Source organism: Limanda limanda, chromosome 6 (assembly GCF_963576545.1).
Source record: "Limanda limanda chromosome 6, fLimLim1.1, whole genome shotgun sequence".
Taxonomy (NCBI): Eukaryota; Metazoa; Chordata; class Actinopteri; order Pleuronectiformes; family Pleuronectidae; genus Limanda; species Limanda limanda.
Window position 1 is genome coordinate 27,042,136 of NC_083641.1, and position 15,413 is coordinate 27,057,548.

Consider the following 15,413-nt stretch of genomic DNA (forward strand, 5'->3'; position numbering starts at 1 on the left):
CTGTCCATCACCAGTTTGTCCTACTGTCGTGAAAAGACACAACTCCATGTTCCCGTCCCGCCCTGATAGTAAACTTTCCCTCCAGTACCTGAGCTGTTTGACGACATCTCGCTCCCTCACAGACAAGCTGGCCTTCGACGTGGGCTTACAAGAAGATTCCACTGGTACAGACAAACTCAGAGATACTTCTCCTAAATGTTATACACACACAGATTTCAATTGCAAGTGGTGGTTCCTGTTGTTCTTGCAGGGGAGGCCTGTTGGTGGACCATTCACCCAGCGTCCAAGCAAAGGTCAGAAGGTGAGAAGGTCAGGGTGGGTGATGACCTCATCCTCGTCAGCGTGTCCTCTGAGAGATACCTGGTAAGAATCCTTTTATATCTTAAGGATTTAGAGGCGATATATAATCTCTGCCAGGTTGAAAGTGGTCCCATGGTTTCCTCCTCCCTGTCCTCAGCACCTGTCGTACGCCAGTGGAGATCTGATGGTGGACGCCTCCTTCATGCAGACTCTGTGGAACATGAATCCAATCATGTCAGGGTGTGAACTCGCTGAAGGTGCAAACCTGTTCTGTGCAACTATCATCTAATTCTGGAAACACACGTACAAGCACATACACATATTTAGTGGGTGAGTAAACACTACACACACTCACTGTGGTGTGTCTGTTCTCAGGGTTTCTGACGGGAGGTCACGTGTTGAGACTCTTCCATGGACACATGGACGAGTGTCTCGCCATCTCTACCCCAGAGGAAGGAGAGGAGAAGCGAAGGTAAAACTTAAACCATATCCAGATATATGCATGAAGAAGAACTCACATATATCGTGTTAATCTGTTATTATATCACGTGTGTGTCTGCTCGCCTCCACTTCAGGATGGCTCACTACGAAGGTGGTGCTGTGTGCAGTCAGGCTCGATCCCTGTGGAGGTTGGAGCCTCTAAGAATCAGGTGATTGGATTTACCTTCATTATCATCGTTATAGTTATGTCGTAGTTCTTTTAATTGTGTGATTCCATCTACTTTCTGTTCGCAGCTGGAGCGGGAGCCACATGAAATGGGGGCAGTCGTTCCGTATCCGCCACATCACCACAGGCCGGTACCTGTGCATGGATGAAGACAAGGGCCTGTCGGTGGTCGACCCAGAGAGGGCCAACACCAAGCTCGCCGCTTTCTGCTTCCGGGCCACGAAGGTCAGAATGAACAGATTCACTCTCTCTGGCCTCGTGATCCTTTCCTGTCTTCATCTCTCATTAAACCCTTTATGATTTCCTCCTGGTTCCCCGTGAGCAGGAGAAGGTGGAGGTGGCTCAGAAGCGTGATGTGGAGGGGATGGGCATTCCAGAGATCAAGTATGGAGAGTCCATGTGCTTCGTCCAGCATGTGTCCACCGCCCTGTGGCTCACATACGCTGCTCTAGATGCCAAAGCTGCTCGTCTGGGAATGATGAAGAGAAAGGTATGAAAAACAGGAAAGATGATATCGTAACGAAGCAGGTTTAGTCACTTCCAGACTCTTAAAGATTCTTTGAACTGTAGTAGAAAATTAACTAAGCATGGTTGACAAAGTATTTTGTATTTGGACAGTAAGTGTTTGAAGCCTTGTCAAGAGTCTTTTATGACTTGTATTTACATACAACAAATGTTTGATGACTTGAGATGTTTTATGGTCGGAACTGTTTATGACGTGAATACAGTGAGACTAGATGTCTATATATGAGTGTATGTCTTCTTATCACCTTAGGCAACACATGTGAATCAGCTGTTATGTTTAGTTTCCTCTCCTTCCCCCACCTGTGGAACCTGTCTGGATTGGTTCAGAGAGACAGCCCTAAAGCTTGCTATATTAGATCTGTGCATCTGACTGTTCTGCATCTTCACTCTGAGATCCTTAGGACTCTGGGTGTGTTGATCCTTTCTGCAGAAAGCCCCTTATTAAATACACGTAGATAACTTTGTTGTTTCCAGCCTCTTGTATCTCCAGATTTCCGTCACAGAACTTATGGAGGATAGATGAACACAGTCACCAGGCACTGGGATTGCAGGACACAGAGAGAACTGGGGGATATCATCTGTGATATAATGATGTTGTCTGTGTGTCCAGGTCATTCTGCACCAGGAGGGTCACATGGACGACGCCCTGACTGTGTCCCGCTCTCAGGTTGAGGAGTCTCAGGCTGCTCGAATGATTTACAGCACCGCAGGTCTCTTCAGGCAGTTCATCAAGTCAGTATATTTTCAAATTTATAAAAGTGAGAAGGAAATCTGTCTCGCTGACACAGCGTCAGCCCAAAATTGCCTGTCATGTTCAATATGCTCATATTTTGATCTTGGTTCTTCCAGGGGATTGGACTCTCTGAGCGGGAAGAGCAAGTCTCCGGGGGCCGTGTCGCTCCCTCTGGAGGGCGTCATCCTCTCTCTCCAGGATCTCATCTTCTACTTTCGCCCGCCCGAGGAGGAGCTGGAGCACGAGGAGAAACAGACCAAGCTCCGCTCCCTCCGCAACCGTCAGAACCTCTTCCAAGAGGAGGTGATCTGCCTCACACAGCAGCAGACACACTAAACCAAACCTTCTCTCTTAAAGCCACGTTTTTAACCCCAACCATCACAAGTACATGTCTGAATTGAACTCTAAATATGAACAAAATAATAACTTATATCCTGTGTCTCTGTTTGTCCTTCTCAGGGAATGATCACCATCGTGCTGGAGTGCATCGACCGCCTGAACGTGTACAACACCGCTGCTCACTTCTCTGAATTTGCCGGGGAGGAAGCTGCAGAGTCCTGGAAGGACATTGTCAACCTCCTCTATGAGCTTCTGGGTAGAATACTCACTATAAACACTCACAATACAGTAAATACACTTTAAAATACTGTCTTTACTGATTAAATAAACTTTATTTCATTCTGTTTTGTCTCCACTAAACAGCTTCTTTAATCAGAGGAAACCGCTCGAACTGTGCGTTGTTCTGTGACAACCTGGACTGGCTGGTCAGCAAGCTGGACCGGCTGGAGGCCTCCTCTGGTACAACACGTTTCTGACTCTGTCACTGAAGCTTCCTCCAGCCACAGATTACAGTTTGAATTTAGAATTGATCAATTATGGATATTTAGATCAAGCTTAAACTCAGTCAGGCACAAATCAGCTAATAAATAAGCTAAAGAACATAGTGGGTATGACACTAATCTTAAGGAGGAACCAAATTCTTATCAATGATTTGTCTTGAGTTAATCACGTCTTTTCAGTTTTCACTACTCATGCATAACATTTCATGTGGATGTCAACAGCTTGTCACGCTCCTCGTCTCGTTGCACTCAGGTATTCTGGAGGTGCTGTACTGTGTGCTGATTGAAAGCCCCGAGGTTCTGAACATCATCCAGGAGAACCACATCAAATCCATCATCTCCCTCCTGGACAAGCATGGAAGGAACCACAAGGTTTGTCTCCCCTCATTGGCAGGAAACGGGTGCGAAGGAACATCAACTGGCAGCAAATCAATTCCCTCCATTTGGCTTGTTTGCTAATTTCCATTAGCGGTTGTAGCTCTTGAATTAAAGTGTGAGTTGTCGGCTCTGCTCTTCCACATCTGAACATGAAGATGACAGTAGTGTCTGTCCTTGTCTTGTCTTCAGGTCCTGGATGTCCTGCGCTCGCTCTGTGTGTGTAACGGTGTCGCTGTGAGGTCCAACCAGAACCTCATCACTGAGAACCTGCTCCCGGGTCGGGAGCTCCTGCTGCAGACCGCCATCGTCAACTATGTCACCAGGTAATCAAACTGAAAACCAGTGGCTGATATTTGTCTTTATTTTTTTATTTTTTTAATAACATATACATTTATTATACTGTACAATAAGAACTTTAATTTCAGATCCTCATCAAAAAATACAAATAACAAACCATTATTTGAAATTTAAATTCTCTGAAAATTCTCTGACACAATAATCTGTAAGTAACCTACATCTATAACACTAATGGCATTTGCCTTTTTGACCAAGTCCTCAATCCCCATGTTGAGTGTCTCTCGTCTGCTCAGGACATTTTGACCTCTTGTCCTTTTCTCTCCTCAGTGTGAGGCCCAACATCTTCCTGGGAACCTGTGAGGGATCCACGCAGTTTAAGAAGTGGTACTTTGAGATGATCGTGGACTACGTGGAACCGTTCGTCACGGCGCAGGCCACACACCTGCGTGTGGGCTGGGCCATGACGGAGGGCTACAGCCCCTACCCCGGAGGAGGGGAGGGCTGGGGGGGCAACGGCGTGGGAGACGACCTCTACTCTTACGGATACGATGGACTGCATCTGTGGTCGGGTGAGATGACTCCCCCTGACGGACTTCCTGTGTTATTACCCATGATGCTCGGCTGCTTGTTACACGTCCTCCTCTCTCTCTCTCCTGTGCAGGTACCGTTGCTCGCCAGGTGGCGTCGCCCACTGCTCACACGCTCGCCGCAGACGACGTGGTCAGCTGCTGTCTGGACCTGAGCGTCCCCAGCATCTCCTTCCGGATCAATGGCTTCCCAGTTCAGGGCATGTTTGAGAACTTCAACGTGGACAGTCTCTTCTTCCCGGTCATCAGCTTCTCTGCTGGAGTCAAGTAAGTGCAGATTAAAGAAAGGTGGTTCCTGTTTTCAACTTCCACAATATAACAAATATTAATGCAATTTAATAATTTAGGGTCAGAGGCTGTTCTACCAGTTCCCTATGAGGCCGTTCGCTTTTAAAATCAGGCAATTTAATTCTAATTTCCACAAAACAAATGCAGCAATATACCTACGGAATGCCAAAATAATAATATTAATTTAAACTTGTAAGTGAATAATAAGGCTTCAAAAAACAAACTGAATGTTTTTAAGTTTATGTTTTTATCTGCGTTTGTTTGTCAGCTGATTTTTCCAAAATCCCCAGATGACCCAAACTTGAACCAAATAATTTTTGTTCAGCTCCAGGTCAGGAGGCAGATCTAGGAAATCTTGTTTTCACTTTCTTTAACATAGAAGATAACGCATTTTTTTTATATTTTAGTTGACTTCTCCACAATAATAATTCACAGATCTTGATGAATAAGATGTTTAGGAGTAATCTATGAGTTCCAATGGTTCCAATCCAATAAAAATCGGGATCTAGTTAATTTAAATGTGGTTTTATCCGGTGGCTGTTGGGCCTTGATGCAGGTTTGTACTAAGTTTCATTCTACTTCTACGAATACATTTAAAAGCTTTAAATGATCTCCCTAATAATCTCTCTCACAGCGTTTGAGAGGTTCCAGCTGTCGTGTGTAATGATCCCTGACATCACTGAGTTGGGACTTAAGGTAAATTTATAAATGACGCAGGGAGAGGAAACTCAGACTAGCGGATTGGAACGGAAATCAGGAGTCAAGTAAGTGCAGATTAAATAAAGGTGGTTCCTGTTTTCCACTTCCACAATATAACACATATTAACGCAATTTAATAATTTAGGAGCAGGGGCTGTTTTACCAGTTTCCTATGAGGCTGTTCACTTTTAAAATCATTCTAATTTGCACAAAAAAAATGCAGCAATATACCTACGGAATGCCAAAATAATAATATTAATTTAAACTTGTAAGTGAATAATTAGGCTTCAAAAACAAACTGAATGACTATTAAGTTTTTTTAAGTTTATGTTTTTATTTGCGTTTGTCAGCTGATTTTTCCAAAATCCCAAAATGACCCAAGCTAGAACCCAATAATTTTTGTCCTTTTTTAACATTTTTGTGAACTTCTCAGGGAATAATTCACGGATCTTGATGAATAAGATGTTTAGGAGTAATCTATGAGTTCCAATGGTTCCAATCCAATAAAAATCCGGATCTAGTTAATTTAAATGTGGTTTTATCAGGTGGCTGTTGGGCCTTGATGCAGGTTTGTACTAAGTTTCATTCTACTTCTACGAATACATTTAAAAGCTTTAAGTTATCTCCCTAATAATCCCTCTCACAGCGTTTGAGACATTCCAGCTGTTGTGTGTAATGATCCCTGACATCACTGAGTTGAAGCTTAAGGTAAATTTACAAATGGGAGCAGGGAGAGGAAACTCAGACTCGTGGATTGGAACGAAAATCAGGAGTCAAGTAAGTGCAGATTAAATAAAGGTGGTTCCTGTTTTCCACTTCCACAATATAACACATATTAATGCAATTTAATAATTTAGGGGCAGGGGCTGTTTTACCAGTTTCCTATGAGGCTGTTCACTTTTAAAATCATTCTAATTTGCACAAAAAAAATGCAGCAATATACCTACGGAATGCCAAAATAAGAATATTAATTTAAACTTGTAAGTGAATAATTAGGCTTCAAAAACAAACTGAATGACTATTAAGTTTTTTTAAGTTTATGTTTTTATTTGCGTTTGTCAGCTGATTTTTCCAAAATCCCAAAATGACCCAAGCTAGAACCCAATAATTTTTGTCCTTTTTTAACATTTTTGTGAACTTCTCAGGGAATAATTCACGGAACTTGATGAATAAGATGTTTAGGAGTAATCTATGAGTTCCAATGGTTCCAATCCAATAAAAATCCGGATCTAGTTAATTTAAATGTGGTTTTATCAGGTGGCTGTTGGGCCTTGATGCAGGTTTGTACTAAGTTTCATTCTACTTCTACGAATACATTTAAAAGCTTTAAGTTATCTCCCTAATAATCCCTCTCACAGCGTTTGAGACATTCCAGCTGTTGTGTGTAATGATCCCTGACATCACTGAGTTGAAGCTTAAGGTAAATTTACAAATGGGAGCAGGGAGAGGAAACTCAGACTCGTGGATTGGAACGAAAATCAGGAGTCAAGTAAGTGCAGATTAAATAAAGGTGGTTCCTGTTTTCCACTTCCACAATATAACACATATTAATGCAATTTAATAATTTAGGGGCAGGGGCTGTTTTACCAGTTTCCTATGAGGCTGTTCGCTTTTAAAATCATTCTAATTTGCACAAAAAAAATGCAGCAATATACCTACGGAATGCCAAAATAATAATATTAATTTAAACTTGTAAGTGAATAATTAGGCTTCAAAAACAAACTGAATGACTATTAAGTTTTTTTAAGTTTATGTTTTTATTTGCGTTTGTCAGCTGATTTTTCCAAAATCCCAAAATGACCCAAGCTAGAACCCAATAATTTTTGTCCTTTTTTAACATTTTTGTGAACTTCTCAAGGAATAATTCACGGATCTTGATGAATAAGATGTTTAGGACTAATCTATGAGTTCCAATGGTTCCAATCCAATAAAAATCTGGATCTAGTTAATTTAAATGTGGTTTTATCAGGTGGCTGTTGGGCCTTGATGCCGGTTTGTACTAAGTTTCATTCTACTTTTACAAATGCATTTAAAAGCTTGAAGTTATCTCCCTAATAATCCGTCTCACAGCGTTTGAGACGTTCCAGCTGTCGTGTGTAATGATCCCTGACATCACTGAGTTTGGGCTTAAGGTAAATTTACAAATGAGAGCAGGGAGAAGAAACTCAGACTCGGAGATCGGAACGGAAATGATGTTTTTCTTTGGTGTGAGTTAAAAAAAATCTGAGGCACTGCTGCCATAAAGTGCGTCAGTGGATTTTAACGACCTCGCCCTCAGACAGATAAAGAAGGCGACTGACTCCGGTTCTGTCTCCCCTCAGGGCTCGGTTCCTCCTCGGCGGTCGTCATGGAGACTTCAAGTTCATGCCCCCCCCCGGCTACGCCCCGTGCTACGAGGCTGTGCTGCCCAGAGACCGGATGCGCATCGAACCCATCAAGGAGTACAAGCACGACTTCAGTGGCGTGCGCAACCTGCTGGGTCCCACGCTGTCGCTCACCCACACCTCCTTCACCCCCTGCCCCGTGGACACCGTGCAGGTATAGGACGCCACAGATCCTCAACTCACACTTTGGATTGTGTTGTAAAGTTTGTTCTGTGTGTGAGTTTGCTGACTTTTCCCCTGGCTGTGTGCAGATTGTGTTGCCGCCTCACTTGGAGCGAATCAGAGAGAAGCTGGCAGAGAACATTCACGAGCTCTGGGCTGTGACTCGTATCGAGCAGGGCTGGACGTACGGGACCGTGAGTACAGAGTCAGCACCGCTACACAACACAGACACACAGTTACAGGATTTGCAGTAAGTAAGTCAAATCTAAATCTATAAATAAGGTAATCAAAAAAGGGAGATTTTATTGTTTAAGGGTCTAGTATATAACTTTTCATTTTCTTAGAGACGGACTTGATTTATTTACTATTCTTAAAATTTTACTATGATTATAAATCCTCACTGATTAATGTCTGCAGCTACTACTATTTACAACACTATTTACCTGATGAGGACACACAACCCATTTCAAATATCTTTGGAGTGTAGCAGAGACTTAAAAAAGCCTCTTTTTAGGATGAAATAAATCTTGATGTCTGTATAGAGAGTTGTTTATTTGGTGATTAAATTGTAATAGTATAGGTGTCACGTAGAACACACATTTATTTACAACAACACAACAAAACCAGAGCCCTGGGAGACATGGTAGAGATATTTAAAAGTCTATTTTTAAGAATTGTGTCTTACCAATATATCCCCAGGCTCTTTGGAGATTGTCCATCTGGTCTGATGGCATGTGTAGAACACAAGGATAGTGTCTGTTAATAATCCACTGTCAACTTCCTCCACAGTTCAGGGACGACAATAAGAAACTGCATCCGTGTCTGGTGGACTTCCAGGGTCTTCCTGAACCAGAGAGGAACTACAACCTGCAGATGTCGGGAGAGACTCTGAAGTGAGTTGGTACCGATGTTGTTTAGAGAAGATCTGAGGCTCAGAGGAGGAACTCTGGTGGTGATTCCTGTTTCCTTCTCGTCCCACAGGACTCTCCTGGCGCTGGGTTGTCACGTCGGTATGGGTGATGAGAAAGCAGAGGAGAATCTGAAGAAGATCAAACTGCCCAAGACGTAGGACGAGAGATATCTTTTCACTGTATTCTCTATTGTCTTTATCTTTTATGTCCATCTAAATATTGTTATCTCTCTTCTCCAGCTATGTGATGACCAATGCATACAAGCCTGCCCCCCTTGACCTCAACCATGTCAAACTGACCCCAAATCAGAACCAGCTGGTGGAGAAACTGGCAGAAAATGGACATAATGTTTGGGCGAGGGATCGGGTCCGACAGGGATGGACCTACAGTATCGTGCAGGTAACCATTTTAAATCTGGTGTTGAATTCATCTTAAGACCATTTATGAAAACAGATGTGTAAGCTGCCATCCCAATACTTAAAGTATGATTCTTTCCAAATAGCTCCACCCTTTGAGTATTTATTGTCTGAACTTCATATAAAGTTTATTCCGTCTCACTCCTCAGGACATCATGAATAAGCGAAACCCTCGTCTGGTGCCTTACAACCTGCTGGACGAGAAAACTAAGAAAACCAACCGAGACAGTGTTAACAACGCTGTCCGCACTCTCATCGGCTACGGATACAACATCGAGCCTCCAGATCAGGAGAGCAGTACGTCAGCTGGCTTCCTGCTAACATCTGTTAAATATTAAATATCACAAGGGACAAATGTCTTATTTCTTCTTTTGTGTACTTCTCCCCTCTTTCACTGCAGCCGGCCACGGCCTGGAGAACACCCGTGGGGACAAGGTCCGGATCTTCAGGGCCGAGCGCTCGTACGCCGTCACCCAGGGGAAGTGGTACTTTGAGTTCGAGGCCGTGACCACGGGGGAGATGAGAGTCGGGTGGGCACGTCCGAACGTCAGATCCGACACTGAACTGGGAGCAGATGAGCTGGCCTACGTCTTTAATGGCAATAAGGTGAGTTGCTTATCAATGTCAATTTAGTTTTTTAGTTGCGTATATTTCCTTCCAAATAACTGTAGTCAGGTAAGATATTTAACCCAACATTCATGTGTCAGATTATCTCTTATTTTATGGACCATTTCCTGTATTTATTGATGAAATCTCTTCCAGGCTCAGAGGTGGCATGTTGGGAACGACCCATTCGGGCGCCAGTGGCTGTCGGGTGACGTCGTGGGTTGTATGATTGACCTCGTCGAGATGAACATCATGTTCACGCTCAACGGAGAAATGCTGATCAGTGACTCGGGCTCTGATATGGCTTTCAAAGATATTGAAATTGGAGAAGGTAAGAATTTATGGGTAAAGGAAGTGTTGCACTGCGTAAAACACTGTTTAAAAAAGGAGGACAACTTACCGATTCTGTTTCTGTGACTTCTGCCCGTCAGGTTTCATCCCGGTGTGCGCTCTAGGCTTGTCTCAGGTCGGGAGGATTAATCTTGGTCAGAACGTCAGCAGCCTGCGCTACTTCGCCATCTGCGGCCTGCAGGAAGGATTCGAACCCTTCGCCATCAACATGAAGCGAGACATCACCATGTGGTTCAGTAAAAGTTTGCCCCAGTTTGTGCCTCTGCCCACCGATCACAACCACATCGAGGTAACTGATCCGTGTCCCTTTGAATGTTCAATGAAGCTTTACAACTGGATCACTTGTGTCTTTAAACGTGTTGTCTCTCAGGTCTCACGTGTGGATGGAACTGTGGACAGCGCCCCCTGTCTGAAGCTGAGCCACAAGACCTTTGGCTCACAGAACGCCAACACGGACATGATGTTCCTCAGACTCAGCATGCCCGTCCAGTTCCACGAGACCTTCAAGGTCACAGCAGGAACCACCAATCTCACCCGGATGCTCACCATCCCAGAGGAGGAGGTGGTGGTGATTGAGCCCGACTCAGAGTTTGAAGTTTTGAAGAAGTCCGCCAGCCGAAAGGAGCAGGAGGAGGACAAGAAGGAGCCGTCCGTGCCCAAGGAACTCTCTGTGGAAAACGAGAAGGACTCAATGTCAGAAAAAGGAAAGAAAATGGGGTAAGTGAGACCTCTTTTGTCTCCAGTGGAGAGGAACAAGCCAAGAAGGTAGAATGTAAACATTGTTGTGTAAGTAATTCAACCATTCCTCTTTTTTCCTGTGCAATTTAGATTTTTCTCCAAGGCTAAGAAGGCAGCCATGACGCCTCTCAACCCTCCTCCACCTCCAGCGGTGCCACGTTTGCCGGAGGACGTTGTCCCCGATGACAGAGACGACCTTGATATCATCCTCAGCACCACCACTGTGAGCTTCATCCTCGGCTCATACTTTTCAAGTCATTGTTTTATCTGTAGATGATCCAATATTGCTTCTTTTACATTTTTAACACTGATATTTTCTTATTATAAACGTATTTTCATCCTTTCTGTTTTCAGTATTACTATTCTGTGAGGATCTTTGCCGGGCAGGAGCCCACTGGTGTGTGGGTGGGCTGGGTCACTCCCGACTACCACCAGTACGATCCGACCTTTGACCTATCCAAAGTACGCAGTGTCACGGTTACTGTGGGAGACGACAGAGGCAACGTACACGACAGGTTTGTCTTTTTAATTTACTAGAGAGATACCAGGTTCTACAAGCTGCTGATACCACTGTTTCTCAGATCTTTTTATACAGATTATAGGGATGAAATATGGAGATTGATCAAGTTTATATTTCCCATGTCGTCCCTCAGGGTTTAATACTTGGTCCCCCTGTTTTCCCCATTTGTAAATTTCCATTATGCTGCTTTATCCATTGTCTTGTGTTATTTCCCAGTGTCTCCGTGATGTAAAACACTTTGGATCAACTGCACGATTGTTAAAACTGACATATTAAAGAAGATGATGAGTGTTAACAGTGTGTTTGCTGTTTCTTTGCAGTATGAAGCACAGTAACTGTTACATGGTTTGGGGAGGAGACCTGGTCAGTAACCAGCAGACCCGCTTCAGTCAGGAGGACATGGTGGTCGGCTGTCTGATTGACCTGGCAACGGGTCTCATGACCTTTACAGCCAATGGAAAGGAGATAAACACCTTCTACCAGGTGAGTCTAGTCTACACAGTGTAGGGTGTGTGTGTATATTTGTGTGTTTTAAATGAGTCTGGATGAGGTACAGTGTGTTACCGTGGAGCTCTATTTTATTTCAGGTGGAGCCCAACACCAAGCTGTTCCCTGCCGTCTTAGTTCAGCCGACCAATCAGAACATGGTGCAGCTGGAGCTCGGCAAACTCAAGGTCAGAAACTTACTCTGCTTCTCCACCAACTACTGCTATTGTCTATGTCCTCTTTCGAAATCTGAGTGAACGGGTCAACTACTCATCGGCTTTCTCCCTTTTTCCAAAACCAGTTGCCCACTTCCCTTTTTTTCTGATTGATTGTCTAAACCTCTCCTCCTCTTTTCCTCTCTCTTTCTCTCCCACATCAGAACATTATGCCCATCTCGGCAGCAATGTTCCGCAGTGAGCGCAACAATCCCGTCCCCCAGTGTCCGCCCCGGCTGGACGTGCAGATGCTGACCCCGGTGATCTGGAGCCGAATGCCCAATCACTTCCTGAGCCCGGAGGTGGGCAAAGTGAGCGAGAGGCTGGGCTGGATGGTGGAGTGCACGGAACCTCTCATCATGATGGCCCTGCACATCCCAGAGGAGAACCGGTGGGACACAGTCGTCTGCAGGCAGATTGTTACTGGTTACCAACCTTTTTCCTGTGGTTCTGATCAGTATTGATGTTTTGTTTCCAGGTGCATTGACATCCTGGAGCTGTCGGAGCGTCAGGACCTCATGAAGTTCCACTACCACACCCTCATGCTCTACTGCGCCGTGTGTGCTCTTGGCAACAACCGCGTGGCTCACGCCCTGTGCAGCCATGTGGATGAATCCCAGCTGTTCTACGCCCTGGAGAACACCTACCTGCCCGGACCTCTCCGCAGCGGCTACTACGACCTGCTCATCAGCATCCACCTGGAGTCGGCCAAGCGGGCTCGGCTGGGCACCAACAGGGAGTTCATCGTGCCCATGTCCAAAGAGACTCTCAGCATACATCTCTACCCGGACACGAAGAACGCTTACTCCCTCCCCGGTGTCGGCCTCACCACCTGCTTACGGCCAAAGCTGCATTTCTCCTCCATCAACTTTGTCGGCACGGACCCTGATCTGTACACGCTCAGTCCCGTCTTACCTCTACAGGTAAGAATCAAGAACAAAAAGATAGATAGATAGATAGATAGATAGATAGATAGATAGATAGATAGATAGATAGATAGATAGATAGATAGATAGATAGATAGATAGATAGATAGATAGATAGATAGATAGATAGATAGATAGATAGATAGATAGATAGATAGATAGATAGATAGATAGATAGATAGATAGATAGATAGATAGATAGATAGATAGATAGATAGATAGATAGATAGATAGATAGATAGATAGATAGATAGATAGATAGATAGATAGATAGATAGATAGATAGATAGATAGATAGATAGATAGATAGATAGATAGATAGATAGATAGATAGATAGATAGATAGATAGATAGATAGATAGATAGATAGATAGATAGATAGATAGATAGATAGATAGATAGATAGATAGATAGATAGATAGATAGATAGATAGATAGATAGATTACTTTATTCATCCCCTAAGGGAAATTAAGTCGTCATAGCAGCCGGTATATTTGAATACAATAAAATACAATACAATAGAATAAAAAAAAAAATATTTAGGTAGAAAGAATAAAAACAGAAACACAAGATAAATAGGTAGATAAGGTGCAGTGGCAAGATGATGGTAATAGTACTGATGATATGATGGTAATGTTATTGTTAGACAGTATGTAAAAATAGTACAGTATATATAGTATATAATATAACATAATATATATTTATATATGATAGTAATTATACCAATATAATAGCAGTATACAGTAATAATGGCAGCAACAGTATATATTATAATAATAGTAAATATAATAATAATAATAATAATAACATGTACACATGTATAAATATGTGTATATACAAGAATATACAAAGAGTATGATATAACATGATATGATATATAGTAGAGGTATAAATATAAGCATTTGAATATACAATAGATAATATAATATACTATGAGTTTAAGAATATGTAGACAGAGCGTGCAAAAGACAATATTATTGTATAAAATGATATATAATATCAATATGGTTTATATTAACACATATCACATATGATGTGAAGTAAGTGTTCCAGTTTATGGAGCGGAGTGTTGTACAGGGTACACAGAACAAGGAGACAGGTATATTTAGTGCAATGCTTTTGTGCAAAATGTTTTAAAATTGTTGATACGTTTCTCTTATTTTGCTCTTTCGTCCACAGGACCTGAAGACCCGGGCGATTAGCATGTTAACAGAAGCTGTGCTGGACGGTAGCCAGGCCATGCGCGATCCAGTAGGTGGCAGTGTGGAGTTTCACTTCGTCCCGATCCTGAAACTGATTAGCACGCTGCTCATTATGGGCATCTTCAACGACGAGGACACCAAGCACATCCTCAAGATGATCGACCCCAATGTTTTCAGGGGAAAGGAAGAGGGGGAGGAGGAGGTGGAGGGAGAGAAAGCTGAGGAGGTTGCAGCTGCTGAGGGAAAGGGTGAGAAGGTAAAGGAGGGGGATGTGGATGAAGAGTCTGAACTCGAGGACGAAGGGGTTGGCGAGGAGGACGAGGAGAAAGCTGAACATGAGGATGAGCCTAAGGAGGAAGGAGAAGAGGGCGAGAAGGAGGGCAAGGCCTTAGTAGTGAAAGTTGATGGAGAGAAGGCAGAGGAGGAGAAGGAGGCGGAGGCGGTGGAGGCAGAAGCAAAAGAAGAGGAGGAGGGTCTGGATGAAGGATTACTCCAGATGAAGCTGCCAGAGTCCGTCAAACTGCAGGTCACTCGCCATTTATACAGTTTAATTTGATATTCACATCCTTAAATATGAAACTATATATTATAAACTTGTGTTTTCTGTCTTTTCCCAGATGTGCACACTGCTGCAGTACTTCTGCGACTGCGAGCTGCGACACAGAGTTGAAGCCATCGTGGCCTATTCAGACCAGTTCGTCAAAGATATCCAGGGAAACCAGCGTATTCGTTACAACCTGCTGATGAGAGCCTTCTCCATGTCGGCTGCTGAGACCGCACGCAGGACCCGAGAGTTCAGGTCTCCGCCTCAAGACCAGGTCAGAATCATACTCATTATATATATATATATTTTTTTATATTCTTTATTTTTTTTGACAGTTGTTTACAAAAACTTACATCAAGATTTTCTTTCTTCTGCTGTCAACCTTTTTCAAAATTGGGTAACTTTATACATTTTGGGAGAGGTATAGTTCGTACATGTAGACAATAATCACAGATCAGTAGAGAAAAACAAATAAATGAATAAAAACAAGCCGAATAAAAAACAACAACATGTTAGAGGGTGATTTGAGCGAGAATGGGATAGAGGTCGGTGAGGCTCGCTAAATAAAGGCAACATTACAGGGTCATTCATTCAATACTTTCACAAAGTCTGGCCTTTGGGGTTTTACATATCTCACC

General features: G+C 43.3%; 1 protein-coding gene across 1 annotated transcript in view; it reads left to right on the forward strand.

Moving 5' to 3' along the window:
* Window positions 1-15,413, forward strand: part of ryr1b (ryanodine receptor 1b (skeletal)) — a 64,051-nt gene that overhangs the window by 16,522 nt on the left and 32,116 nt on the right. The window contains exons 6-38 of the mRNA XM_061072600.1: window positions 86-164; window positions 251-363; window positions 458-557; window positions 676-772; window positions 876-950; window positions 1,036-1,192; window positions 1,293-1,457; window positions 2,103-2,224; window positions 2,342-2,528; window positions 2,685-2,820; window positions 2,928-3,023; window positions 3,318-3,436; window positions 3,632-3,765; window positions 4,067-4,308; window positions 4,401-4,593; window positions 7,635-7,851; window positions 7,949-8,053; window positions 8,649-8,752; window positions 8,841-8,924; window positions 9,010-9,169; window positions 9,336-9,483; window positions 9,587-9,792; window positions 9,949-10,123; window positions 10,224-10,432; window positions 10,514-10,860; window positions 10,972-11,104; window positions 11,236-11,396; window positions 11,722-11,884; window positions 11,989-12,075; window positions 12,267-12,493; window positions 12,581-13,025; window positions 14,209-14,757; window positions 14,849-15,049. Coding sequence (XP_060928583.1) covers window positions 86-164; window positions 251-363; window positions 458-557; window positions 676-772; window positions 876-950; window positions 1,036-1,192; window positions 1,293-1,457; window positions 2,103-2,224; window positions 2,342-2,528; window positions 2,685-2,820; window positions 2,928-3,023; window positions 3,318-3,436; window positions 3,632-3,765; window positions 4,067-4,308; window positions 4,401-4,593; window positions 7,635-7,851; window positions 7,949-8,053; window positions 8,649-8,752; window positions 8,841-8,924; window positions 9,010-9,169; window positions 9,336-9,483; window positions 9,587-9,792; window positions 9,949-10,123; window positions 10,224-10,432; window positions 10,514-10,860; window positions 10,972-11,104; window positions 11,236-11,396; window positions 11,722-11,884; window positions 11,989-12,075; window positions 12,267-12,493; window positions 12,581-13,025; window positions 14,209-14,757; window positions 14,849-15,049 — 5,736 coding nt within the window. The remainder of the gene's footprint in view (window positions 1-85; window positions 165-250; window positions 364-457; window positions 558-675; window positions 773-875; window positions 951-1,035; window positions 1,193-1,292; window positions 1,458-2,102; window positions 2,225-2,341; window positions 2,529-2,684; window positions 2,821-2,927; window positions 3,024-3,317; window positions 3,437-3,631; window positions 3,766-4,066; window positions 4,309-4,400; window positions 4,594-7,634; window positions 7,852-7,948; window positions 8,054-8,648; window positions 8,753-8,840; window positions 8,925-9,009; window positions 9,170-9,335; window positions 9,484-9,586; window positions 9,793-9,948; window positions 10,124-10,223; window positions 10,433-10,513; window positions 10,861-10,971; window positions 11,105-11,235; window positions 11,397-11,721; window positions 11,885-11,988; window positions 12,076-12,266; window positions 12,494-12,580; window positions 13,026-14,208; window positions 14,758-14,848; window positions 15,050-15,413) is intronic.